General features: G+C 54.1%; 1 protein-coding gene across 1 annotated transcript in view; it reads left to right on the forward strand.

The window, feature by feature from the left end:
• Positions 1–27,661, forward strand: part of LOC144723262 (beta-1-syntrophin-like) — a 47,261-nt gene that overhangs the window by 6,331 nt on the left and 13,269 nt on the right. Inside the window, exons 2-3 of the mRNA XM_078601853.1 lie at positions 21,505–21,766; positions 26,094–26,304. Coding sequence (XP_078457979.1) covers positions 21,505–21,766; positions 26,094–26,304 — 473 coding nt within the window. The remainder of the gene's footprint in view (positions 1–21,504; positions 21,767–26,093; positions 26,305–27,661) is intronic.

Raw genomic sequence — 27,661 nt, forward strand, 5'->3', positions numbered from 1 at the left:
GTGGAGGGAGAAACCGGAGGAACCGGAGAAGAATCCACACGACCACGGGGGGAGAGAGAATATGCACAAACTCCAAGTGTACAGGCATCAGGGTCGGGATCAAACCCACGGCCTCCTGCATTCCAGGTGAGGAGGTTAACATCTCGCCCACGCCAGCCACGCTTCGCCACCCGGCACCCGGCCTCATCATTCGCACAGCCACTCTGATCATTCCATCTCAGCGTCTTGGCATTGTGTGTCCAATGATGCGCTTGCTTGTGGGATTTGTGGGTGGGGGGAGAATGAAAGCTGGGGCGTGGGGGGGGGTTGGCACCTGAGCCCCCCCCCACTACATTCGTCGTGACATCGTCTAATCGATGCGCTCGATCCGTCCTCCGTGTGCGCCTGCCAGACCTCGCGAGATGAAATCACGCGGTGCGGCTTGAGATGCCGTCGATTTTTATTTTATTTTCTCCATATCCCGCCGCGGCGCGGTCGTGATGTTTGACGCCTGCGACGGAGGTCAAGGATCACGACAACGATGAGTGAGTGAACGTCATCTACTCTCCTGCACGGCACTGTGTCTATACTCCAGAGGTGGGACAAAGTCATTGTTATGCAAGTCCAAGTCGAGTCGCAAGTCATCAAATTCATGACTCGAGTCTGACTCGAGTCCAAGTCACATGACTCGAGTCCACATCTCATAGGTGGGACAAAGTCATTGTTATGCAAGTACAAGTCGAGTCGCAAGTCATCAAATTCATGACTCGAGTCTGACTCGAGTCCAAGTCACATGACTCGAGTCCACACCTCTGCTATACTCCGCTGAGTCGAGGGGCACGCCGGTGTGGTTTTTATGGTGAGGAGCGATCCACGAACAAGCCTCGTCTTGCTGGCGTGGCTCGGTAACGTTGAAACTGGTTCCGCAGAACGACGGGGGAGTGAGTTTAAGTCTTTTTTTTTTAAGTGAGACACAACAGGATTAAGAACGAGAATGGCTCTCTCATCTCGTCGTAATATTAGGGCGTTTCACGGGCTATCCGACGCACGTTTTAAGTGAACGAACTGGCCTGCCAGACCATACCAATATTACCAAACAGCATTTGTTTAAGCAAGCAAACTGCACTGGTTTTCACCTTTGTTGGGGGGCAGGGGTGGTGGTGTAATCAGCAGAGCCACCCAAGCTTGTTGAGTGCCTCACGTGAAATATCTGTCTCTGAAACTTCATACGGAGCGCCCTTGCCAATAAAACGTGGGAGTCCAGCAGCATCTGTTCATGGCAGTGTTCTTTACACAATTTCAGAGGCGGGAGGGGGGGGAGGCCCACTTTCGCCGATAAGACATCATCAGTGTGTGAGGGCCGCCACACATTCGAGACCATTGGGGTTCGGCAGCAGCACGATGATGGGGTGGGTGTGTTCACTCTGTGTATTATCGGGGGGGCCGCACTAAAGGCCACCGGTAAGGCCCACCGGTGGCCCCGCGTGGCCTTGCAATGAAGACCGCTGGTTTATGGCGTCCACCTCGGAGAGGGAGCGATGAAACCGGCTCGCGGTGCGGGCGCTCAAACGGCGCGTCGCTTCGCATGCACGCAAGACGTGGGGCGAGGCCCTTCTGCCAGCAGTGGATAGATCACGACTGACGACGACGATTATTATGGTGAAGATGTATTGCTCGGGGGTGGTGGGGGGAGGGGCTTTGGGGCGAGTGACAGCTATGGATAGGGGTTCGGGTTGGGGCATATAATCAGAAGCCATGATTATACCAATGATCGGATGTAATTACATGACGGGCCGACGGTGTTAATTTAATAAGCACGGGATTATGTACGCCGCATGCACATTCATGCAGCGGCTCTCGTCAATCTCTCAGGCTTCCTTGTGGGAGAGGTTTGCGGGTTTCTTTTGGGCGGCGGCGGTGGGGGGGGGTGCCTCCTTTATTTCTGCCTCTCGCTCCGCTCCCTCGCTCCTCACGAAATCCACCTCCTGAAGGTTCGTGCTCCTCAGAGTCTAATCCCCTTCAGAGCTGCCGGGGAGGCGTGATAACGGGGCGATCCTGTCTCGCGCCGTGCGTGTGGCATTTCGGAGCGAGTCTGCTCGGTCAGTGTGTTCACGTGTGTGCGTGTGTGTGCGCGTGTCATCCCAGTCAGTGAACCCATGGCACTGGGGTCTGTCCCGTGACCTGCCAGCGGGCGTTCGACACTTCACGTGGCCTTAAAATGCACGTAGCCTGGCACAAGTGCCCGTGGTGACGTCACCGTCGCTTAGCGGTGAATGGCGGTTGTTGTTGTTGTTGTGTGTCTGTACACAGTGGGGAGCGGGAGTGCAGCGATTAGCGCGCTGCACTGTGAACCGGCGACCCGAGTTCGATTCCCCGCTCCCAGCCAACACCAGTGGTGATTATTTAAACCGGTCCTGGGCCTCCCCTAGTTCGACTCAATCTCAAATGAGTGCGGTGTGTAAACATCGCGACTGGGGAGACAAAGGTGGTCGGGCGTGGTGCTGGCCACCCCCTCGTGTACCATGCCGGCCTTCATAGGTGCTCGCTAACAGCACTTGACCCCAACAGTCTGTTACAGGCTACACGGGGGATCTTTGTTTTTGGTGGTCATGAAACAGAACTTGCCCCAACAGTCTGTAATTACGAGAGGGGGGCTATCTTGTTGTCTATCTGCGTGCGCGGTTATATTGGGGAGCGGTGGCTTTAGTCAGTAGCGCCCTGCTCGACGGAAATCGCGACCGACCAGAGATCGATTCTCGCTGACCTCCACCACTCACGACGGATGTCCAAAACCAGTCCTGGGCCTCCTGCGAGTCGATTACGGGAAGTAAACATTCGGTACCCGTGCATACTGGGAAGACAAAGGCGGCCAGGCGTGGTGCTGGGCATTCCCGGCCGCCTCGTGTTTTAGTTGCTCGCTAACGGCACTTGCCCACAGCGGTCTGTGTGGCCACATTGGGGGGGGGGATCTGCCTTTGATTAGGTTGGCAAAAAACGAAAAGTCAAATTCTTCTGAAACATTCCTTCATGTGCTGCCTAGGGGGTTCTCAGGGACATTCATGGGGGAGGAAGGGGGGCAGGAAAGGCTAGCTGCCCCCCCCCCATCGGCCCCCCCCCATCGCCCCCCCCCCCCACCTCTCCTTGCCTTGAGACCAAAAATGTTGCCTCGCCTTTCTCCGGCTATCACGAGGAGTGAATCAGAATCCGAGTCTTTATTTATCCTGGAGAAATCCGAAGAGCTATGAAGCTCATTTCCTCCAAACATGTCCAGTAGTTTCACAGATGCCCGGAATTGCACCGATGCACGGACCCATCCGTTAATGTTGACTCGGTGGCGTAGTTTTGACGACATTATCGGTGGCGTAGTGACGACATTATCAAGCTCAGGGGGTGCGGAAATCGGTCGGTTGAGGCCCCAATATTTGATTTGTCTCGCACGGTCGCACCTCGAGGCTATTTATACATCGCGGCTCCTCTTGCCCTGATCGCATCGTCATGACGCTCACGGTCGCCAACATTTCACGCTTCAGGGGTGCTCTGTTTTCGCAAAATAAGTTGTTCTTATTTTTTTATTCTGCTGTTCAAAACATATCTCACGGTATTTGTCAAGGGGGCAACTCGTAGCTTTGGCCACTAAGGGAGTAGGGGGCCCAAGGCACCCCCTGCCCCCACGCCCATTCTAACATCCACGACACGCGCGTACGTAGGACCCCGTGTTTTCACCGTCGTCTGTGCAAACGCCACGCGAATTATTTGCCAATTTCTGCATTTCGGCCGACGGAGTAAACGTTGACGACGCGCAAAATGCGGGCGAGATTGCGGAATAAAATGAGACGGAAAGATTGCTTCATGCGATTTGCAACCCCCCCCCCAATAGCCTAGGGGTTTGATCGTTGCACTCCGAGTTACCTCCCTCAGGAGGCCAGAGGGGTGGAACACGTGATGGTACAAAAGTTCACTTGTAGGCCGCCAAAGGCAGAATTATGACCAATCCATTGATCCTCCCATCCATGCCTCGAATGTCACATGACCTCGCCGTACTGCGTGTGCAGTGCACGCGGCATCGTTTTAGGACCATCATCTGGCAAAGGGTGAACATTGTGGCCATGTGATTTTGGACGGGAACGGGAGGGGGTTGACGCAGCTGTACACTGGTTTCGCCCTCTTTTGGGGAGGCATCATTCGAGTCCGGCCGTCGTTGCCTCCTGCTGCTGCCTCGTGCGTCGAGGTCTCCGTGCGGAACGGCTCTTTTGTCATCGCTCCGGGCACGGCTTTGGCACTGCTTGAGGGTGGCAAAAACGTTCTAACACGTTTTGTAAATTAATGAAGAAATTCATCGCGTAGAAAAAGTGTAATAATTTTGCTTTTTTTTTTTTTCACGGCACCCCCGAGTTTGTCTTTCATTTTGCAGAAAGCGTTCGAATTCCGCTCATCGTCACCCTCGGCGAGGTGTTGGACGCTGCGGTGGCATCTCCCAGAACGAGGCCTCGCAAAGCCACTCTGCGGGACCCCCTGCCGTCCACACCCCTAAATATAGGTCCCCTCCGACGGGTCTCCCTTCCCGAAATGGAATCTTTCGGTCGGCCAAATGGAATGGTTTCTCGGTATGAGGGGTTCGGCTCGCGCGGCAGATGCAGCCTCCCGCTGCTGCTGCTGCTCATGAAGAATATTATTAACCAGCCCAGAGGCTCCGTGGCACCACCAAATGAGGCTGCCAAGGGTATGGAGGCTTCTGCTGTTCGTTCTCCAGTTATATTTTTTTCCCGACGGAGTTCCGAGCGCGCGTAGCGAAACGTTGGACATCGCGCCGAACAGCACGAGTCATAGCCCAGACACACGTCGGGGGAGCTGTAACGGCACAACTGCGGAAAACCTACGCAGGAGGGAAATCAGAAATGGTGAACGTCTTTCGATGCCACTATGGTGGCGGGAGCCGTTGCCCTGGAGACCGGGAGATCGTTGATCGAGGTTTGGTGATCGCCGGGGCTGATGACGCTATTGGTTGTGATTTCTCACTTAAAAGAGTGGGGCCCGCCTTCCACTCCAAATGCATCGGGAAGTTATTTTAGGCAGGCACAGGATCTATTCGGATATCACTCTCCATTGGCGCGAGCCCGTGGTCAGCAATCGAACTTCAAGACGCGGGGGTTCATAGCGCAGCATGCTAACCACTGCACCACCACTCCACCCCCCACGCTGGTATAGTTCATGGTACAACACAAAAACAAACAAAGGTGGAAATGTTCACGCTATCTCGGCAAAACAAAACAAACGCCATCTGAAAATAGGATATTAAATAACAGCGACAGGCCCAGCGGGATTTCGACAGGTACACATACATATCGTTTGGCGGTTTCATTTTCGTGCCACGTTATATAATTGAAAGTTAATTATCTTTTTTTCTCTATCAGCTTTTGAGGACGTGCATCATCCGTGCCCTCCTCCTCGGGGTCATTCGCTTATTAATTACTCGCCCGGAAAAGTGTGAAGAGAAGAAGCGTCACGCACGCACGCACACAACAATAACCGCCATTCGCTTCGCCCATTGAGGCTTTCATTGGTAAATAATAACCAGCTATGACATTTTTTTATTTTACCACCGAGCTGTGTAGCTCTTTTTCAGAAGCGACCTCACCAGAAATGATAGCTCCACAAAGTGAAAATGTACGGCAGCCAAATGCTCTGAACACATGACGTTGATTCTAAATGTGGAGGGAGAAACCGGAGGACCCGGAGAAAAATCCATGCGGCCACGGGGAGAAAGACACAAATTCCAATATACAGCAGGTGTCAGTGTCGAGATCGAACCCACGACCTCCTGCATACCAGGTGAGGCAGTTAACATCTCGCCACCATGGCAGCCCTGAAATTCCTTCCTCACACCACTGCTGTCAGAAAGGGCCTCCAACAGCGAGACCTCGAAGAGAGAAACCCTCTGGAGGTAACTCTTGCGTACTGGCCAGATGCCTTGTGAGAGATGGGAGTCCCCACACTGTGCCCCACCAAACACGTGGCCTGCCGACCGACTAATTCGGCAAGTAAAAAAACACACTCGTGATCAGCCATTTTCAATCCATTGCTGAACGAAGACCTCGCCAATTCGCCACCACATCCCCTAACGATCCTTCGTCGTAACGACCCACCTCACCACCTGCGCATGACCTCATCTCTTCGCTCCCATCTCCTCGGCGGAAGCACTTTCATACTCGAAATGTACATCTTGGGCTGTAGTGTGTGTGTGTGTGCGCGCCTGCACAACCGATTAGCCAGCCACTCGCTTGCGGGATTTTGCCCCGTTGCGAGGAGGGGGGGGAAGCTGTACCGATTACAGGGGCATTGGACCACAGTAAACCCACACCGTTAGCCACCAAAACAGCACACGTAATGCCCGTTAAATTGGGATCATTTTTAAGCGCCGTGATAACTCGTGGCACGTGCCTCTGCGTAAGAGAGAGAGAGATAGGCGGAGGAGGTTTTGAGACGCAGCCTCCATCTCTGGGGCCCAGGGGATTGAGGTGGTGGTGCTGGTGGGATTAGCGGTCGTGGTGGTGGAGGAAGTGGTGGTAGCAGAGGAGGTAGTGGAGCAGAATGTGGGGTGGCGTGAGCGATGATCGAGGGGGTGGTGCTTGTGGTATGAGGGGTGGTGTAGCAGTACTACGAACCGGGCGACTCGAGTTCAATTTGCGATCATGGCCGACATCGGTGACCATTATCTGAATCGGTCCTGGGCCTCTCCTAGGTCGACTCCGCCCCATGAATACCTGGTGCGGGGTGTAAACATCGCCACTACGAAGACAAAGGCGGCCGGGTGCGATGCTGGCAACCCACCCCCTCGTGTGCCGTGCCTACTTTCATAGCTGCTCCGCTAACAGCACTTGCCCCAGCACTCAGTGAAGGCTATACGGGGATCTTTGTATGTGTGGGTGTGTCTGCAAGCGTGGGAAGCGGTAGCCTCGTGGTTTGTGGGCTGAGCCACTAAACCCGGTGACCAGAGTTCGATTCCCGCTGACGACCGGTGGAAATATTTGATCTTGTCCTTCGCCTCCCCTAGGTCGACTTGGCCTAAAATTCAATAGCCGGTGTGGTGTGTTCAGGCTACACGGGGGGTCTTTGTCTTTGGTGGTGGAGGATGTGATGGCATTCGTGGTAGAGGAGGAGGTGGTGGTGGAGAATGTGGTGGCATTAATCATGGTGGAGAGGGGGAGGTTATTCTTAAGATATCAGTGGTGGAGGAGGAGGATGTGATGGTATTAGTGTTGGTTGGAGGTGGTGATTGTGTGGTGTATTAGTGGTGGTGGAGGAAGTGGTGGCGGTGTCTGTTACTAAATCCCCATTGCAGACGGTCGATTTTTGTATCGCCTTTCCCACCGTAAATTTAACTTAACTATTATTACATTTGTGATGGGGTAAAACATGACAGGAAATCGATGCGTCAGCCGTACGCGTGTTGCTGTGCACTCGCGCGGACACACAGTCGCCCTCCTTGTGAGGTCATAAAACAGACAAAGGTCCCCCGTGTAGCTTTCAAGCACTGTCGGGCACACAATGGGTGTGGTGTGAGCTGCCCCACGCCTGGCCACCTTTGTCTCCCCAGTGCTGTTTCCACACCTCATCAGGTACTCGGTGAAGGCTGCGTCGACCTAGGGAAGTCACACTTGCCGCTGAATATTTGCCATCGCCGGGAATCAAGACTCTCGAAACGCAGTGTTCGTAGCACGGTGTGCTAACCGTTGTGCCACCGCTCCCCACCAAGTGGTGAGCACAACACACAAAGGTAAAGGTTATCTCTATAGCCTGCACAGGCTGTTAGGGCAAGTGACGTCACCACGGCACTTGCGTCAGGCTATGTGCACTCTAAGGCCACGTAAGTGTTCGAACGCCCGCCGGCAGGAGGTCACGGGACAGACCCAGGTGCAATGGGTTGCCTGACTGAGATGACTGGCAGATGCACCCATGATGGCTGGAGCCAGAGCCATTCCACGGGAATTCTTGCTGTTTGTGGACTTTTTAAAATCCCAGCTCCCACAACTCTCCGTGTTTTCAGGTCGTGCCACGTGTTGCTTGTCGCGATGTCCGATGTTTCGCTGTTGGGAGCTTCGTCAGTGTTGGGTTGCCTGAGGAAGCTCTCGGCATCGTGCCGAACAGCACGCAGTACGACCCCGAAAACACATCGTTGAGCTGTACAGCAGCACGACCGCGGAAATCTACGCAGGAGAATTTCAGGTCTCCTTTGCAAAGTAGACCCGCCGTCTGAATCGTTTCTCTCGCTTGCTCGTGATTTGTTCATTTCACTCGGAATTCGACGAACGGCGTAGAACGTCTCCCACGTGGGACTTTGACATCCGCGTGTGATCGCAGCGGCTTCCAAACGCCAATCACCGCGATCCATCTGCACGGTCACCGACCTCTTCCCCGTTCCAATGCCAGCAGAGCATTGCCCGCCCCCCCCCCCCCCCCCCGATTGCCGAGCGTTGTTGGGACTCTCGAATTAACGCATGGGACGACGGAGCAGATCGCCCGAGCTCGCGTGCACCCGAGGTTTGGAAATCTCTCCCAGCCTCCCCACCCACCCACCCCCGTGTTGCGAAGTTGTGAACTCGCAAGCGAAGTCGTGGGCTCGCCGCGCCTCCGCGGAGCGTCAGATCCAAACGGCACCGCTGCACAGACCGCACGTCCGTCGTCGGCGTTCGTGTTGAGACCCCCCCGCGAGGTTTGTTTTTAATTCCCCGCTGCCGTCGGCCGCTCATTCGTTCGCAAGAGGGGGGCGGCCCGGCTCCAAATTCGCCAAATTTGGGAAAAATGACACCGCAAATGACTCTGAGCAATCACTGCCCCTAGCCTCCTTCCCCCCCCACGACCTCCCACCCCCTACTGGCAGCAGGGGGTGGCTTGGCGGTTGCGACATCATCACTCTCCGGGTTTGGTGCGAATAAGCCGTGCGCGTCTGTAGGAGCTCGTGGGTCCGTGCGCGATCGTCAGCCCGAGGAATCGATGGGCTCGTCAACCGATCGACGCACTCTCGCACCGCCTACTCCGTTGATGCGTCGCTAGCTCGCCGAGGGGTTAGTTCGGCATTCGAGCTCTGATCCTCGCACTTCCCTTCCAGGACCCCACTAATGTGGTCATAATCACTTTGTGCGGTTGTGATTTAAGAGGAGGAGGAGGCGGAGGGAGACACGTAAATGGGGGTTGGGGGGGGCATTGCGGGGGATAGTGGTAGAGTTAAACAAAGACAGATTCCCCTGTGTATAAGCCTTGTATGTACCGTGACCTTAACTGACTGTTGGAGCAAGAGTGCCGTTCGCGAGCACCTAGTGAAGGCCGGCACGGCACACGAGTGGTTGGGTGGCCAGCAACCCCGCACCCGACCACCGATGTTTACGCACTACACCAGGTACTCATTCGAGGCCGAGTCGACCTGGGGGAGGCCCAGGACCGGTTCGGATAATCGTCGCCGGTGTTGGCCATGAGCGGGAATCGAACTCGGGTCGCCGGGGGGTTCGTAGCGCGGGGTAAACGAACCTCGTGAGCGCCTCCGTCATCGCGCAGGGAGGCCACCTCTTTTCCCCTCCAGTGAGAGCCGTGAGACTAATTCACATTGCGAAGATTGGCAAACCTGAAATGTCAGATGTGGTGGGAGGTGGAGGAGGTAGCTGCGGCTGCCGCCATGATTGCGATTCGTGACAGTTTACTTATTGCCCCAACAACAACGACAAGTGACTCTTTTGGTTCTTTCGGTAAAGTCACATAGGAAGAAAAAGAAATTGAATAATAGCATACGACGTTTCGATTGCAACACAAGCAATCATCATGAGGTGCGAATGAATGAGAAAACAAACCGAGTAAACTTGGAAATATAATGCAATACAACACAGAGAGTCGGCTAACACAATAGTCAACACCCTAGCTGGTTGATTAACGTTCTTCCAAAGATTGCTAAATTTGAGAGAGAGAGACAAAACATAGACACGGAGACACATAGACAAACACATAAGCAGAGAGAGATAACACAGACACAGAGAGAGACACACACATAGGCACATAGAGAAACAACGCCTCTGTGTCGAGGCCTTAAATAGAGAGGGGGGGGGGGGTAGAGAAATTAGCGTGTCAATGACAGATTTGAAGCTTTCGTGACTGCAGGAAATATTAGAGGGACAACACGAGGACACACAGAGAGAGGGGGAAAGCAAAGAGTGATTTGGGTCACGGCGGTGTCGAACGGAATAACGCTGATTCTGCGCTACGAATAACTGCAACCAGCGCGGCAAAGTGGACGAGCAGCCACCCCGACCGAGGCACCACGGGCGTGGGGAGATGCCCTGGTCTAGCAGTGGACTTGCGCGATGGATCGGTTAGGCACCGATTCCTAAGCTGGTGGTGCGGCGCGTGCGACGAGTCGTGGTGCGCGTAAACATCGGCGTGGACTCGACGGTTGTACGCTCGTGGTTCCATTCGGCCAGTGGCACGGGCAATGCAGACGAAGGCTTGAAACATTGATTCTTGAAGCAACCTCGACCCTGAAACGTGACAAGTCGTAGAATTTGCCGAGGTCCGGGTTGAATTAGTGCAGCTACACGCAAAACCTGATTCGCGTGGGAGTGAATGGCTTCGCTCCGTTTCATGATTTATCGAGCACGATTGATTTAATTACGGCGAATGCTGATTTGATGATGATTCTCTTGGGGAGCATTCGGCGATGCGGCGATTCGCTGATGACGACGACGACGATGATGATGATGACGACGGCTCGGTGGAGATGATTGATTCATTAATGATTCGTTGCTTCATTTGTGATATAAATCGTGGAAGATGATTTCGGGATGGTTGATGACCGTCGTGAAGTTTTACAAATTGTTTGGCTGCCGCTGCTTGCGTTGGCAGTGGTGCAGATGCACAAACAACAACAACAACAACAAACAAAAAACTCAACATATTTGTCAACAACGCTGTGAACCGCTTTTTGTGTTTAGTTTGTTGTCCTACCCCCGCACCTCCAATTAGCACGAAAGAAGTTCAGCGTACGTACATGTGGCCTTGAAAATCTATAACGGGCGACGTTTCGGGCAACGGCTCTTCTTCACAGCACGTGGAGAGGCCAGAGAGGTCTGTCCATGACCACTTGGCTGCGATGAAAACGCATCGGCTGCCACGTTGCGTAGTTTCGAGAACGCCCTTGCGAGCACCGTGCGTGACCTCGCCCCGAAGTCGCACGTTCGCACGTTCGCACGCTTTAGGTAATCGCACACGGCAAACGCGTACATTGTTGGTCAATGGGCAGCCTGGTCGCCGTTCACCCGGTGGGCTCGTCAGGCGGGACAGAGGCCCAGGAAATGCCAGTGGTTTGGGCGAGGCTCTCAGAAATTATGTTTTGGAGAGTGTGCGTGTTTGTGTGTGCATGTGTGCGTGTTTGTGTGCGTGTTATGGGGAGCGGTGGTGTAGCGGTTAGCACGCTGCGTTACAAACCTGGCGACCCGGGTTCGATTCCCGCTCACGGCCAACACCAGTGACGATTAATATAAACCGGTCCTGGGCTTCCCCTAGGTCGACTCGGCCTCAAATGAGTACATGGTGCGGTGTGTAAACATCGTCACTGGGGAGACAAAGGCGGCCGGGCGTGGTGCTGGCCACCCACCCCCTCGTGTGCAGTGCCGGTCTTCATAGGCGCTCGTTAACAACACTTGCCCCGACAGTCTGTTAAGGCTACACGGGGGATCTTTGTCTTTGTATGTGTGGGTGTGTCTGCAAGGGTGGGATGCGGTAGCCTCGTGGTTTGTGGGTTTAGCCGCGAAACCCGGTGACCGCAGTTCGATTCCCGCTCATGACCGGTGGCAGTATTTGATCTCGTCCTTCGCATCCCCTAGGTCGACTTGGCCTTAAATTAAGTAACCGGTGCGGTGTGTAGACATCGGCATTGGGGAGACGAAGGTGGTCGTGCATGTTGCCAGCCAACCACCCACGCGTGCGCTTGTCTTGATGAGCAGCGCTAGCTTTCCCCATGTCTGTTCAAGGCTACGTGGGGCGGTCTGTTTCTTGGTTTGTGCCTGTGTGCGTGGGTGTGCGTGGGTGGGTGTGTGGAGCGATGTCGCGGTGATTCGCGCTATGAACCCGGCGACCTGCGTTCAAATTCTCTGCCACAGCCAACATCAGTTTCTCGAGATATCTGAACCCGTCCTGGGCTTCCATGGGCTTGACTCTTGAGTTAAATGAGTAGCTGGTGCGGTGTGCAAACATCGCCATCTGGGTTACAAATGTTGTGGTCTGGCCTTAATAGGTGCTCGCTAACAGCACTGGTCCCCAACATCATTTTCAGGGTTCGCCTAATATATTTTCGGGGTTTATTTTTGTTTTGCACAATATGCATGCCATGTGCAGTATGTACGTTATTGAACTTCTTTTGCACCGTACGTGGCGCAACCGTGCTAATCGGAGGTGCGGGCGGGGCAGGGAAGGACAATAAACTAACAGGCACAAAAAAAATCGTAGAAGATCATTTAGGGACGGCGATGACCACAGTGATGTTTACACAAATCATTTGGGTGCTGCTGTTGCCAATGTTGTGTTGGCAGCGGTGCAGAAGCACAGACCATCAAAAAATAATTTTTAAAAAACACTTTCGTAATTAGTGCTGCACGTGGCCTGCAATGTGTGTACGTTTGCTTTTGAACTTCTTTCGCACCGCATGTAGCCCAACCGTACTCATCGGAGGTGCGGAGGGGGTGGAAAAACTAAAACACAAGCAGCTCGAAAGAAACGAGTTTGTCCATCTGTATGATGATTTAAAAGCGCTTCGCTCCAGCGGCTCCCTAATATCGGAAGAGAGACTTTCGCAAGGTCTGTTGTGAAATTATTCACATCTCTCTCTCGCACTTCTAAGTTTCGTTTGTCGGCCACCGGGTTAGCCTGGCAGTGAGCCCCGCGCAGCGAACCGGTTTTCTCGTAGGCGTAGGTCGCATCCCCACATCCGCCCCCTTGAAATTTGCCCCGACGGTAATTACGAGCGAAGTGAATGAAGTGCTGTGAAGTGGAGCTTTAAAGAATGCCCCCCCCCCGCCCCGTGCCGTCATCTCTCACGAGAGTGCACGATCGTGCGCCCGCCTAAAGCCCAGACTCGTTCGTGTGCCCGCAGAAATGCCTCGCGAAGTGGTAATTTTTTGCCCTTAAGCACATCAGCCCATCTACGTGGGTGCACGGGTATCTTTTTCATAGTCAACGCTGAAGGCCTCTGGTGTGAAAGTCCGCAAGCCGCTCCTATTGCGCGGCACAACCCTCACGCCGCCTCCTTCTCCCCGCGTCTCCCCCTGACTTTGGACGGCATCTGTAGATGTGGCCGCATTTTAGACGAGCCAATTGCTTTGCACGTCCACAGGGCTTTGGTCAGCGCACTGCTGCATCGAGGGCCTCGCCACGTGGTGCAAATCACGAGGGGGGTTGTTTGACCGTACTTCGGTGCGGCCCGGTGAGAGTAGGGAGCATAGATGTGGCAGCATAGAAGAACGGTACAACAATGGATTTTGCTGCAATGCCCTTGAGGCCATAAACCCATCTCTATTTTACCAGGGAAGGCCCCACTGAGCTATGTGGCTCAACGAAGTGGCTTATCACGTGCCAATGTATAGCAGCAAAACTACTCTAAACGCACGTTGATTCTAAATGCGGAGGGAAAACACCGGAGGACCTGGAGAAAAGTCCACGCGACCACTGGGAGAGACACAAACTCCGAATATACATGTGTCAGGGTCGGCATCGAAACAACGACCTCCTGCATACCAGGCGAGGTAATTAACATCTCGCCACCGTGGCGCCCTAGCACAGCCCCGCAGTCAACTACAACAACCAGGAGCCCACGTCAATCAGCCATCCAAGCACTTGCCAGGCTCGGTGCAGCTTAGCTTTGCTTGCGAGATCGTGACGAGACTGGGCGCATTCCGGGCGGTTTGATGATCGGCGTAAATCCAAAGTGCGTTGTTATTAATCGTCTGCCGCGCGGTTCCATAAAGGATTTCGGTCACGTACTCATTGATTGCTTCATAAATAACGATGACAAGCTGCGTAAATATCTCTTGCGCAACGCATTCCACCTCTCTCTCTCTGTCTCTCCCCCGATAGGCGCTCGCAACTGCGGTGCCAAGCGCCGAGCTGCGAGTAATGCCAGGAATGATCCTTGCAGGTTTGAACGAGAGCCGCAAAAAAATTGCAATACAAATCACGCATTTAAAACAAGACAGCGTGGTTCTTTATTAACAGCGATGGTAATGAGAATAAGAATGTAATTCACGCCGCACAGCCCAATTGCCACCTGATGTTATCCAGACAGAATCCTGCGAGATAGCATTGCACACTGGCGATCACGCGTTTTCGAACTGCGAATTGTGCGCTGCCCAACGAATCCGGCAAACCGGCGTTCGATTCCAATCGGCGGCGAGTGACAAAGAGCCTCGCGATTCCGTCTCCCTGCCGAAGTGGATGCTCCCGAATCCACGAGCCCCTCTTGCCTGGAGTTGTGCCTTGGGGGTGTCACCTCCTCGTTCGAGACCTACGCACCCGTTCGGATCTCTCGCAGAGCGGTGCGGTCCTACACGTGGCAGAGCGGCCCACGGAAGCGAACGTCGCAGGGCCACCTCCTGAGGTTTGCCCCTTCCAGTGACGTCTGGTCCGCAGAGGACGGCACGTTCCCCGACCGCTCCGAGTGACGTTCACCGCGTCGCCGTTAACCGATAAACAACTCTCGGAGATGGAACTCGTCGTGATTCAGAATCAACATCTTTTATCATGGATGTCCACTCGGAACTGGTCAGAAGGTTACAGCAACAAATGCTGCTGTGATGTCGATCCGAATTAAATGTGGATCCAAACAGGCGGCAATGAACATCCGCTCCCTGCAACCCGAGAGCTCGCTGCATTCGAGAACCCAGTGGAGTCACGGGCGACCGTCTTGAATTCGTACCCCGCATCTCGGCGTTGTGACCTCCGCGCCGTCCGGCCGCTTCGTTCCGCCCCGCGTCGTATTTGATCGGCGCTCGCGGACAGTCCCGGCCCCCCCCCGCTCCTACTGGGAAGTCCTTGGGTTGTTGTACGCTCTGACAGCTGAGAGAATGGGGACACCTGGAGGGGGGAGGGAGGTGGAGCTTTTTGTACACCATCGGGGTAATTCCATCATTTCCCCCTCCCCTCCAAGCCTTGCAATTCTACACACACTTATCTAGCACCCAGCACTGCGGATTAACTTACTCGGCGGTGGGGAGGGGTGGAAAGGATGAAAAAACCGAATTCAAATTCATCTCGGATGGCGGTGGCAGCCCATGTGTGTGGTGCATGCGTGGGATGTGTCCATGCGTGGGGTGCGTGAGTGCGTGAGTGCGTGCAGTGCGTGGGGTGCGTGAGTGCGTGGGGTGTCGTAGTGCATGGGCTGCGTGCGTGCGTGCGTGAGGGTGCGTTCGTACGTGCGTCTGGGAGCCAGGGTCCCGTCGCGTGAACGGCTCTCCCTCGGCGTTCGCGAGCCATCGGCCACCTAGGCGTGCGTGCGAACGATGCAGATCGATCAGTTAATTGAAATGACTTCGCCGCGTTCGCAATTATCGCCGCCTTGGACATGTAAGGCGCCGCGGTGGCGAGATGTTACTGCCTCGTTTGGCATACAGGAGGTCGTGGGTTCGATCACGACCCTGACGCCTGCTGTATAATTAGAGGTTGCGTGTCTCTCCCCGTGGTCGCGTGGATTTTTCTTTGGGTCGTTTTTGCCTTCAAATTTAGAATGAACATCACACGTTTAGTGTGATGTTGATTCTAAATTGCGACTGCTATACATTTCCAAGTGATAAGCCACTTCGTTGAGCTATCATTGGTGGCCAGGTCGCTTCTAAAAAAGAGCTACATAGCTCAGTGGGGTCTTACCTGTTAAAATAAAAAAATTGTTTACAGTTCGTAAATGTACATGGGCGGCCTTCTTTGTCAAGTTTCATCGCGGGATGAGTGCGGGTTTGGTGAAAGCGGGGAATGTAGACGTGGGAGCTTAGAAGTAGAGTACAATGCGGGTTGACAAGAACGGGGGGGGGGGGGGCAGTGCCTGTTGATGTAGGTGCAAAGGAGACGTGTATACCAAAAACATGGAAAACGGTTGTCCGAAAGTTGCAAAGCCGGTCTCTCCATGAACACGAGTCCTGAGATTCAACGAGGCCTTCGGTCAGCACGCCTTATAAATCGCCTGTTTGTTTTGCTACCGCGCTTATTTCGATCGCTGGCATTGCAAATCCGCTGCCGGCGTGGCGAACCGTCTTGCGAGCGTTCGTCAAAAAAAAAGCCAACCCCAAAAGGCCGTTCGCCTAAAAGGACCCAAAAATTTGATGCTGTGGTGAGATATCGCACGGATATCGATTACGTGGTCACTTAGCTCCAGCGCCCTGGCTTTCTGCAGCAGCCCCCCTCCCCTCCCGCCTGCCCCCCCCCTCACTTCCCACACCATGCCTCTCTCCCCACCGTGGACAGCACCGTGGTAACCGAGGCTGAGTTTGCGTGCAGCGCCGAGACTCGAAGACTCACAAGTCAGCGCTGTAATTGAAACGGAGGGCGCCGAGTGAGATTGATGCGCGGCAATGGCTTTGGAAAGTGGGGGGGGGGGCGCACTGTGGGCGGTGATGGTGCCGCTGAGGGATGGGATGGGCGGGAGGGTGGGTGGTGTGGGAGGGGGGGGCGCATGCGGGGGCAGTGGCCAGTGGCGAAGCCGAAGAAATAAAAAAATATCTTTGGAGGGGTCAGAAATGGTTTTGCTATCAGATCGGGGATACGTTTTCCCAAGTCTGTTTATTTCGGCTGAAAACTGCCATTCCGTGACGGAATGGTGATGCAAAATAAAATGTGTAAGTCACTTAGACATTTGGTTTTGCAATTGTGAAAGAGCTCAAAAATTATTTCGCCTGTCAAAGCATGTTTGCAGGGGTGGGGGGTGGACGGGGCGGGGGGGCGGGGACTCGTGCCCCTTCACCCCAAACCACTCGGTTAGCCCCCCCACCCCCATGTGGAGGAGTCGGTTCAGAGCATGGTGATGGAGGGGGGCCCTTGCCGAGGGGGGTTTTGGCGGAGGGGGTCCCTGGCGGTTGATAGTGTCCGTGGGGGGGGTTGGCGACACCAGGGGGGGGGGATGTGGCGGAGTGGTGACGACGGTGTCGCGGTTATTTGCGCAGATGAGCAAACGGCGCCCCCCCCCACCCCTCCCCCTTAGTCCTCGGTCGGTCTCTCGTTGGAACCGGGCAATTCCCGAGGAGCTGGGGAAAACGCAACGCCGGCGCTACGGCAAACAAAGCCGCGGGCGCTTACGTGGCGGCGTTTACGCGTGCGTGTTGCTCGGACCTCGTCCTTGCGTTCAAACTTTAAAGGGGGGGGGGGGGGGTGAGCCCACGACCTCCTGCATACCAGGCAAGGTAGTTAACATCTCGCCACTGTGACGCCCCCGTAAGACGATAATTCACAGAGCATCCAGCTATCTTTCTGGCTTGGCAGATGGTGATGACGGTTGCAGGGCAGAAGAGCGAACGAAAGGCGGAAAGTGACGTGGGGGGACGTTGGATGCGAAGAGGGAAGAAGCAAAGAGTGGAAGTCACGTGGAAAAAGGAAATGTGAACTGCCAACCACGTTTGGCTGAGAAGACGGAACATAAGGGACCGTAGTTGGTTTTGGCCGCGAGGGTCGGCAAAAAGCCTCCTGGATTATTCATGCGGGCAGCGCCTGACCTTTTCCGCCTCGTTCAAGTTTTGCGCGATCCAGAAATAAGGCTCGGCAAAGGTCGCACTCGCCAGCAAGGCGGACGGGATGGAGGAAACCGGACAAGCTGCGGAGACGCTCTGAAGGAGTGTTTTTTTTTTATGTACGTACGTATGTCTGTTGAGCTTCTTTCGCACCGTACGTAGCCAACTGTGCTAATCGGAGTTCCAGGGAGAATGGCTCCAAACTTAACGCACAAAAAGGGATGTTAAAGAAATTAGTCAATCTAGACGATTTAAAAGTGCACAGCTCCAGTGGCTTCCTAATATCGGAAGGCAAGAGCGTTCCAGACGGCCGCAGAAGTGCATTTGAACGTGCGCGCGCGATGCATCGACCGTCTTTGTTTGATGGCCAGCCGTCGGAGGGTAGATAACGGTGTCCCGGTGGCAGTCCGCTGGCCGGCGGGTGCTCCTGCTTTTGTTCATTCGGATTTACGGGCAAGCGCTGCGACTGTCTTCGGCGCGGAGGTCACGTGCGGAGCTTACCGGATGAGCGACTGGCGCCGTCGCCAAGATGAGCCGCTGATGCTGCTGGTGCTGCGAAGGAGGAGGAGGAGTGGGAGGACCCGACAGATTCCATCGATTAATCTCCCTCGACCTCGTTGTGGAGTGGCATGTGCAAGCTTCGGCAGGGCGGCACTGTTGCATGAAAGCTCACGATGTGTGCATCATCGCACGTGTGTATACACACATATATATGTATACATGTATACACACATATATATGTATACATGTATACACATATATATGCATACATGTATACACACATATATATGTATACATGTTAAAACTAAACAAAATTGTATCGTTGCACACCAAAATATTGAGGCTCCAAAAATCCTGCTCGGCTTCCGAGGTCTGACGAGATCGGGCTCGCCCGGGGACATGGGCTCGTCACCACTCCCGTGTGCCCGTCGTTTGGCCGTGCAGGAGGCGGCGGCTAAGCCCATTTAATTTTCGTTCCGCGTAACCCCTTGCTGAAGGGAGCGCGGTCCGCTGCGTCGGATGTCCGGCGTTTTAACCGATCTGCGGAGGCCATTAGTGGGTTGGTGTACATCGGGCTGCACGTTCACGGCACAGCCGCAGAATTGGCGGCCTCGGGGGGGAGGGAGGGGGTCCGATGTTCACGGGGGGGGCGGCACACGACGTCGCTGCAATGGCCACTGCTGCCCTCTTTGTGCAGAGTTCCCTCTCTCTTTGACACCTACTGGATGAGAAAACCTGAGCTTCAGTCACCCTAAGCTGACACCAAGGGCTTAATCCCGTTTATGTATTAGAGCTTGGTTCCGATTGGATTCCAGATAACTGGCTCATAGGTGATGATGAAGAAGGCTGCTTACCATTGCTGCTTCCCATATATTGAACTGTTTCGTGTGTATATATTCGCACTGACCAGTGCGGTGAAGTATGGCGAAAAGAAACAGCAGTGACTGACATGGCGTAGGGAGGCCTTCATCGAGCAGTGGATGGAGAATGGCTGGAATTTATTTTTGATTTATAAAAAAAAAACATTGTGCATTGGTCATGAGTGGCTGATATAAATTCTGATGTTCAATGGGTGTCTACGGATTGAACATTTAAAAAATAAGTAGAAAAACCCCACTAATCTAAAGTAGCTTTTGACCTCCCAAACGTCGAAGGATTCCTTTTTTACTTTTAACTTTTTCATTTCTGAACCAAGGCCAACAAAATTTGCCGTCTGGAAGTTTGTGAAGGGTGATAAGTACAAATGTGGCTTCGGATAAAAAAAATTCCAGCATTTTCTATTTGAGATCTCCCCAAAATGGTTGGTCAAAGGTGTATTTATATAACTAGCCTTTTGCCCGTCCAAGGACGGGTGTTTTGCAGTCAATCTGAAACTTGCAATCGAAAAGCAGACCGCGACGTGATACATTGCATCCATTCGTGTGCAATTTGTATGGCCGTGTTGACACAGACTTATTTAATTTAATGGTTATAATCCCTTGTTCATCATGACGTCCTCTTTACTTCTATGTCTCAACAGCGTTACGGAGATCGCGTGACGTGAGGGTTCGGCCTTTGTCGTGAGGGTTGTAAGTTGATGTTGAAGAGGGGGGAGCAGGCGCCTCGCCCCCCCCCCCATGTGGAGTGACGTCACCCGCTAATTATTATTAATGAAGGTGGGGTGTCCATTTGGGGGACGTCACCTGTTCACGATTTATTAATGAGGGGGGCTGGACAACGTGGAGTGACGTCACGCGCGTTACACACAGACTTTCTTGGGTAAAATATAGTAGTCAATTTTTGAAAACCTAAGCCTACGGAACTTTCTTTCTTGAATGCTTTGAATGGTGAAGATGAAAGCAAATGTGCAGCCCGCCGTTGCTCGCTCTTGCCGCTGCTGGCAGAAACGCCTCTGCTCGAGGGAGCTCTGGAGAGTCCATCTACGAGGGTATTTGGCCTACTCCTCCACGCTGACCACTAACGTCAAATACAATATCCGTAACTCACTTTTCAAAAATCCTTTTTGAAAGACTACGACACTGACACATTGACAGAAGGTGGGCAAGGCCCCACGATCGATTACAGAGCTGGGATACAGAAGGGAAAAAAGCCCTTTGCGGTTTGTGCAGTTAGGGCCGAGTGGAAAACCGGGGGCGGGGGGGGGAGAACCTCGTTGATAGCGGAGGCAGAACATACAATGGAACTCCGTGATTTCAATGGACGGATATTATTTGTGGTTGATTAAACGGGCTTAGAGGAAACCGCGTCTCTTCAAAGGAATAACGTGACGCTGGGAAACGTAGGCTCTGCAGGGTGCTTGGCAGCATTTCACAGGGACCGTGTCCCCGCGAAAAACATGGGGCAAGGGTCTTGGATGAGCGGGAAGGCTCTGCTGCTGGGATGATAACAGCGCGAGTGATCCTGCAGTGCCACAAATTAGGCGACCTCAAGAGTCGTGATTTTAAAATGCTCATCGTTTCATGATCCTGCTAATGATGCATGTTGTGGGGGAGGCAGGCAAGCAAGCACCTGTGTATGTAGACAGGCGAGCAGTGTAAGTTGGTAGGTATGGTACGTTTGAGCCAGGTGAGAGCCCATCGAGTGAACGCGTGTCATTGGCACAGAAGACACGGGCCTGCTGTGCACTTGTGACAGGGCGATGTCCATCCCACGCGATAACTTACCCAAGCCATCATCATCATCGCCACTATCTTTACGTATGCATGTAGCCAACCGTGCTAATCGGGGGTGCGGCGGGAGGAAAGCAAGCTGAACACAAAAAGCAGCTCTAAAGAAATTCGTTTTCAAGCGAGATGATTTAAAAGTGCACAGCTCCAGCGGCTTCATGATATCGGAAGGAAGAGCATTCCAGACGGCCGCAGAAGCGCATCTGAAAGCGCACGATGCGATGACCGTCTTTGTTCGATGGTTAGCCAGATAGCCGCTGCGATGATGATGAGAAGTTTGCGTGATGGTTTACGCTCCTTGACGAGATCAGCGAGGTGTCGTGGTTCATTTGTGGCAAGCACTTTGTGTGTAACGAGTGCGACCTGATAACGTGTCCGTTCGGCAAGCGGAAGCCAGTGCAGCTCGGCGAGCACTGGACGGACTTGGTCGCATCTTGCAGTGCGCCTCGTGACGGGCACTGCAAGATCCCACCATGTCCGTCAGATGACCGCAGAAGCGCATCTGACAGCGCGCGATGCGCGGTGACCGTATTTATACCCCCGATGCTGACCCTGCTGACCCCCCCCCCGTCCCCTCCACCTCTCCGTCCCCCCCCCCCCCGCGTGCGCGGCTGCAGTCCAGTACATGCGCGAGTTCTCCGCCTTCTTCCACAAGGCGTCGCCGCTCTCCGACGTGGACTGGGCCGACGGCGATGTACCGTCGCCCCGGCAAGCGCGCGTCGACCTCCGCCACGGCACGACGCCGGGAACGCCGCCGGGCTCACCGGGCTCGCCGGGCTCGCTTGGGGGCCAGCGCCACAACGGCGGGGAGCGGCGCGTCATCGCGCTGCGCATGTGCTACGTCGCGCGCAACCTCAGCATGTCCGACCTGGAGAACAGGTGAGGCGGAGGCACGCGGCGTTGTGTTTCGCTCGCGGAGTCGTCGATGGTCGGGCGGGCGGGGGGGGGGGGGGGGGCGGGTGGGAGATTTTTATTTCGGGGGAGTGGGGGGGGTTGCTTCTTCCCTGGCACACGGAGCAAAACGTCGGACATCTAAACTAAACTATTTTTATCTTACCGGGTAAGGCTCCACTGGGCAATTTAGCTCTTTTTCAGAAGCGACTTGACTACCACAGATGATAGCCCAACGAAGTGGCTTGTCACGTGGAAATGTATAGTAGCCTCAAAGTACTCTCGAACCGGAGAAGACCCGGAGACAAATCCACGCGACCATGGGGTGAGAGAACACGCAAACCTCCAAATACACAGAAGCAGGCGTTAAAGGTCTGGATCGAACCCACGACCTCCTGTATACCAGGCGAGGTGGTTAAGGTCTCGCGCCCGCGCTTGGCGACGAGCGACGCGCGGCACGACCTGACGAAGCGTCGGAGGGCCGTGGTCGTACACAATGCTTGGCGGGGGAGGGGAGGGGAGGGGCCTGAAATAATTGCGTCAAGAAATTCTTACATTCGTTCAGAGAACGTTCAGAGGTCACACGAGCGGAGACGGAACAAATGTTGTCAAAGAGTAATCCATTCGTGAATTGAATCTTGACTCCCCAAGTCACGGCAATTATTTGAATTGTGGGCAGTGGGGCGATCGGTCTTTGTGCCTCACGGTGTCGTTTGCGACCGAGTGCATTCCCTTCAAAGCAAAGTCAAGTCAGAAGCAGAATATTTATTTATTTAATATACACTGCTTCCTCTGTTTGCGTGGGGCTGTGTGATACTCTTATCGAGCTCGCTGCCACAGCGGATTAGAGCTCGCGGCTCGTGATGGCAAGGCCGCAAGTTAGAGTCCCCGTTTTTCGGAAGCGCAACGACTCCATAATACAGGTTTTATTTGGCGTCTCTGAATATCACCATCCAGGGTCGATAAAATAAACGCTACCTTGTGAGAGTGGAGCGGTCCATGTGCTGCCCCCTGAACCCACAGACCTCGGTTCTAATCTAAACTGAAAACGAAACAATTGTATTATTCCAGGTAAGGCCCCACTGCGCCACGATTCTTTGTTTCAGGCGCGACCTGGCGAAATGATAGCTCAACGAGATGGCTTATCATCGTGCGGAAATGTACAGCGGCCAAGTACTCTAAACAGGTAACGTTGATTCGAAATGTGGAGGGAAAAACCGGAGGATCCGGAGAAAAATCTACGCGACCGCGGGGAGAGAGACACGTAAGCTCACAGGCGTCAGGGTCGGGATCGAACCCACGACCTCCTGTATACCAGGCGAGGTAGTTAACATCTCCTAGCCACCGTGGCGCTCATTCATCTTGAGCCCGGCGTCGCAGGCTTCATTGTCAGCTTCTTCGGTCGGCGCTTGCTTGGAATCGTACCGGATTTCCATTCTCGACAGTGGCACACACTGACCTGGTGATGTTATGGATTGTTTAGTAAATAAATAACATCAATCAGCCTTTTACACTCCTTGAAGCGCCTCTTAAGGGCGGCACAGCAGCGCAAGTGGGTGGCATGGCCTTTGAGGCTGCACGCACCTATACACACGTAACAAAGACAAAGATCCCCCGTGTGGCTTACACAGACTGTTGGGGCAAGTGCTGTGAGGTCAGAACAGCGTACGAAGGGGTAGGTGGCCAACACCACTCCCGGCCGCCTTTATCTTCCCATTGCTGATGTCTACACAACACACTGGGTGCCTAATTAAGGCCGAGTTGAGCTAGGGGGATAGTCTCAAGACCGGTTCACGTATTTGCCATCGTTATCGGTCGTGAGCGGGAATTGAACTCGGCTGGCCTGGGTTCGTAGTACGGCGCGCCAACTGCTGCACGTGCGCACACGCACACACGCACACGCGCACTCGCACGTGTGCATACCCACACGTGCGCACATGCACTCACGCACACGCGTGAACACCCACGCATGCGCAAGCGCACCCACGCGTACCCACGTGCGCGCACGCACGCACTCGCGCGCACGCGGTTGAGATGGCACACTACAAAGCGTGACGCGTCGCTCGCCCGCCCGCCCGGGGGATATTATTAGCGTTCGGATACTGAAGAGCAAAGTGGGAGGGGGAGGCAGCGGTGAATCGGAGCCAACCACTAATGAAAGCCCTTTGATTGGAAAGAAAAGAATGCCGGTCGGGAGGAGAAAGAAAAAGGAAATGATGACAGTGTGAATGAAGGGGGGTGTAGCGGCAGTTCTCGTTTATGTGTGGCAGCTGAGCGAGCCCCAGATGAAATATGCGTCGCGTACAATCACCGGTTCCCTTTGCCGACAAATCGTCCGGCATGCGCCCGACCATTGTCGCATCTCGGAAGCTCAGCAGGTTCGAGCCTGGATTGCGCTTGGCCTGGCGACCTTCCCTCGTGACGCGGGTTGTGTTGGAGGAGGTCGAGGGCGGAGCGGCAACATCCGTTGTTGGACACTGCTTCTGTGCTCCTCATGGATATGCTCGCTTACGCGCACTGACCAGCGTGGAAAAGTACGGCCAAATTAGCCCCCGTGCCCCGCACGAGGAGGCCCTCATCCAGCAGTGGATTGATAGGAGGGGCTCAACACGCACAGATAGACATTGCTAGGGCTTCACATTCGAACCCTGCTAAGCTGACTTGGAAGATGGGATTATCAGTGTAAGGCACTGCCACTAGATTACAAGGTACACCTGTCCACAAGGTGAAATCCTATTTTATCGTGCCGTGCGTTCGCACAATCCCGAGAATTGGTTCATAAATGTCGGGTGCATAGACGCAGTTTGACGGGGCACAAAACGAGGTCGATATGGACGTTGCGTGGGGCCGAAACACCTCCCTGGAATAGCACTCCGGACTGCCGCTGCACAAAACCTACAAGGAGGCCATGGCCAGTGCTGGATTATCCTAGTAGCAAAAGTAGCTACATATGTAGTAGCTACATGTGTAGTAGCTACATGTGTTGTAGCTACATGTGTTGTAGCTACATGTGTAGCAGCTACGGGCCCCACACTTTCAAGGGCCCCGCGCTAAATGCTTTCAAGCTATTCCGGTTCAGTGGTTCTGCACTTGCTCTATTACTATAGTACTATACTGCCTTCAACTTTTATGAACGACTGGGTGTTTAAGGTTAGAGATTTGTCGTATTATCTGGCTGTATTGCATTTGAAAAAATACAATTACTTTACTACGCAAGTAAAAAATCTGTGTTTGAATATTCACGTGTTTTTTTTTTACTTAGGGCCTTTTTATAACATATGCTACAGGCCCCGCACTAGCTTAATCCGGCACTGGCCACAGCGGTCGAATGTCCACGGTGGGGGGGGGGGGGGGTTGCGTTTGACGGCGACGGTGCGAACGTTCGAACGCGTCGACGGGACCCGGGCCATTCACACGCCGATGTCGGTACGTCACCGGGGGGGGTGTGCCGCTGACGGCGGCGATGACGACGGTGGCGATGTTGGCCATTGTTGTGTTGTCAGCTGCACGTGTCGCGTTGTCATGCCGGCGCACGCGCGGGGTCGTACACCGACGTCGTTGAGGGCTTCGTTTCTCTGACGCTCGAATACCCTGCTGGGACGCTCGCCGCAATCGCTTCCAGTGACCCCTCGCCCTACCCCCCCAAACCTCACCTACCACATTCACGTGACAAGAGGCTGCCTGGGGCCATAGGGGTAGAGAGTCAAAACGTGCAGCTTCCTCACTCCACTGCTGGTGGAAAGGCCTGCACAAGAGGGAGCTCGAAGTAGCTCCTTCGTCAAGTGATCTTTGGGTTTACTCTCCCGCAATGGCCAGGAGTGGTGGCGGGTGTAAGGTGGCGTTCGGTTGTTTTTTTTTCTAATGTAGCTCCGAATTCTTATTTGCCTCATTGCTCACCTTCATTTTATTTCATCGCTTTTGTCATTTCGGCGACCCGGGGTCACTTTGGCAATGAGATCTGGTGAATTCCCACGAGGTTAAACTAATACAAATTTTACCTGAACCCACAGACTTCATCCCCCACCACACCCCCAACCTGCCCATCGACCTGAGATTTTAGGAAAACTCGCCCCACTGCTTTCAACCGCCACGCCGAGAGATAGACACCGGGCCAGTGCATCGCGCGATGACCACGACACCAACACTGGCGTGGATTCGTATTGATTCTGAAGCCTTCAAAAACCCCTGTGGATAATCATCGATCGAAGTTCATTCGCCGCCGGATGTGTTGTGCTGCCCCCCCCCCCCCCCCCCAGCAAGCTGATTGAAGATGTTGTGCTGCCCTCCTGCCCCCCACCGCCCCCCGTGTACGCAGACTGATTGAGGTTCACTCTCCGGACGTGTCGCGCTGCCTGGTGCTCCGCGCGAGGGACGCGGCGTCGGCGAGCTCCTGGTTCTCGGCGCTGCGGGCCGCCACGGCGGCGCTGGTGCCGGCGGCCGTTGCCGAGGCCAACGAGGGGCCCCTGCACCACGGCGGGCTGCTGCACTCGCGAGCGCTCGGCAACCTGGGCTGGCTCGCCGAGCAGGTCAGAGGGGGTAGGGAAGGGGACGACGAGACGTGATTGGGGAGGAGGACGTTGGTTTGTTCATTTGCCGGTGTGCCGTGGTTGGCTGTGGCCCGAGACGCGTTTTTTCTTTTTGGGGCAACGTTTTCGTGTTAACATTTTTTTGAAGCACCCTGTATATGCCCAATGGCTGGGGAACAAAAGGCAAGCTGGAAGGCAACAGCTGGGCTGTGAGCCGCCGCGACCAACAAATGCCCAGGCTCTGCAGTCCTCCATATATGACAATGTTTTCAGGCCAATTAACGGGTATTTCCACATTTTTGGTTCTTTCGGTAAAGTCACGTAGAAGGGAAATAATCAAAAAAATAAAATAAAACTATAATTTTATTTTGTATTTTATAATGTTTTATTTTTTTATTTTATTATTTCTCTTCTACGTGACTTTACCGAAAGAACCAAGAATATGAATCCCTGCAGTCACGAAAGCGTTAAATGGGGTATTTCCACATTTCCGAGGAACACCGGAGCAACCGGAGAAAACCCCCACGCGCGGAGAAAACCCACGCGTGCGAGGGGGCAACGCTCTATCCCGTACAGACGGGACGGATGAGAGCACGCACTTTGCTGTGCCGCCTTCTCCGGGCGAGCGAGGGTGCGGTCACCTCCTCGACGCCCACGGGAAAGGGGAGTTTTTGACCAACCTCTCGCTGCTACCACCACAGTTCTGGATTGCAGGCAGCCACGTGCAGCGGAGCCGCCACCGCCACACGGTTATAGACGCTGCTCGAGCTGAAATTGTATTGTGGCCTGTCTCCCAAGTCCATTGGTCACCTGGCACGTGAGAAGTATATATTTTTGTTATATGGTTATCTTCCAGATAAGGTTTTTGATCATTAATGTATGGGCCCCTATTTAAGGTGGTTGCAATTTCAGGACCGCCCTCGCTTTGATGGGAAGTTTCTAGATTGCTATCTGAGCCACCCTTTATATAAATATTTATTTTGGTCAGTTAAGCCCGGTTCCCAGGCCACGGCCGACGTTTGTTGACGAGTGAGCTCTGAATTGGTCCTGAACTCCCCCCCTCCCCCCATCCCCTACCTTTTCTTCACCAACCCGTGGCACTCACTCACCAGTGCGGTGAAGTACGGTCAAACAAACCCCCATGACCGTCACGGTATGGGGGGGGAGTAAGGGAGGCGGGCGGCCTTCCAAACGAAGTGGTGGGCCTACAAAAGGGGTTGTCCACTAAAATAATGTTATTTTTTAAACGAACTACAAGTTTCCTAAAGCAAATAACACACCACCACCACCGCCGCCTCCTCCTCCTATCCGTTGTTGCTCATTGTGCTAGCGGTTTTTTATTCCTGCCATGCGGGTC

This window comes from Lampetra planeri, chromosome 17, assembly GCF_965212315.1.
Source record: "Lampetra planeri chromosome 17, kcLamPlan1.2.h2, whole genome shotgun sequence".
NCBI lineage: Eukaryota > Metazoa > Chordata > Hyperoartia > Petromyzontiformes > Petromyzontidae > Lampetra > Lampetra planeri.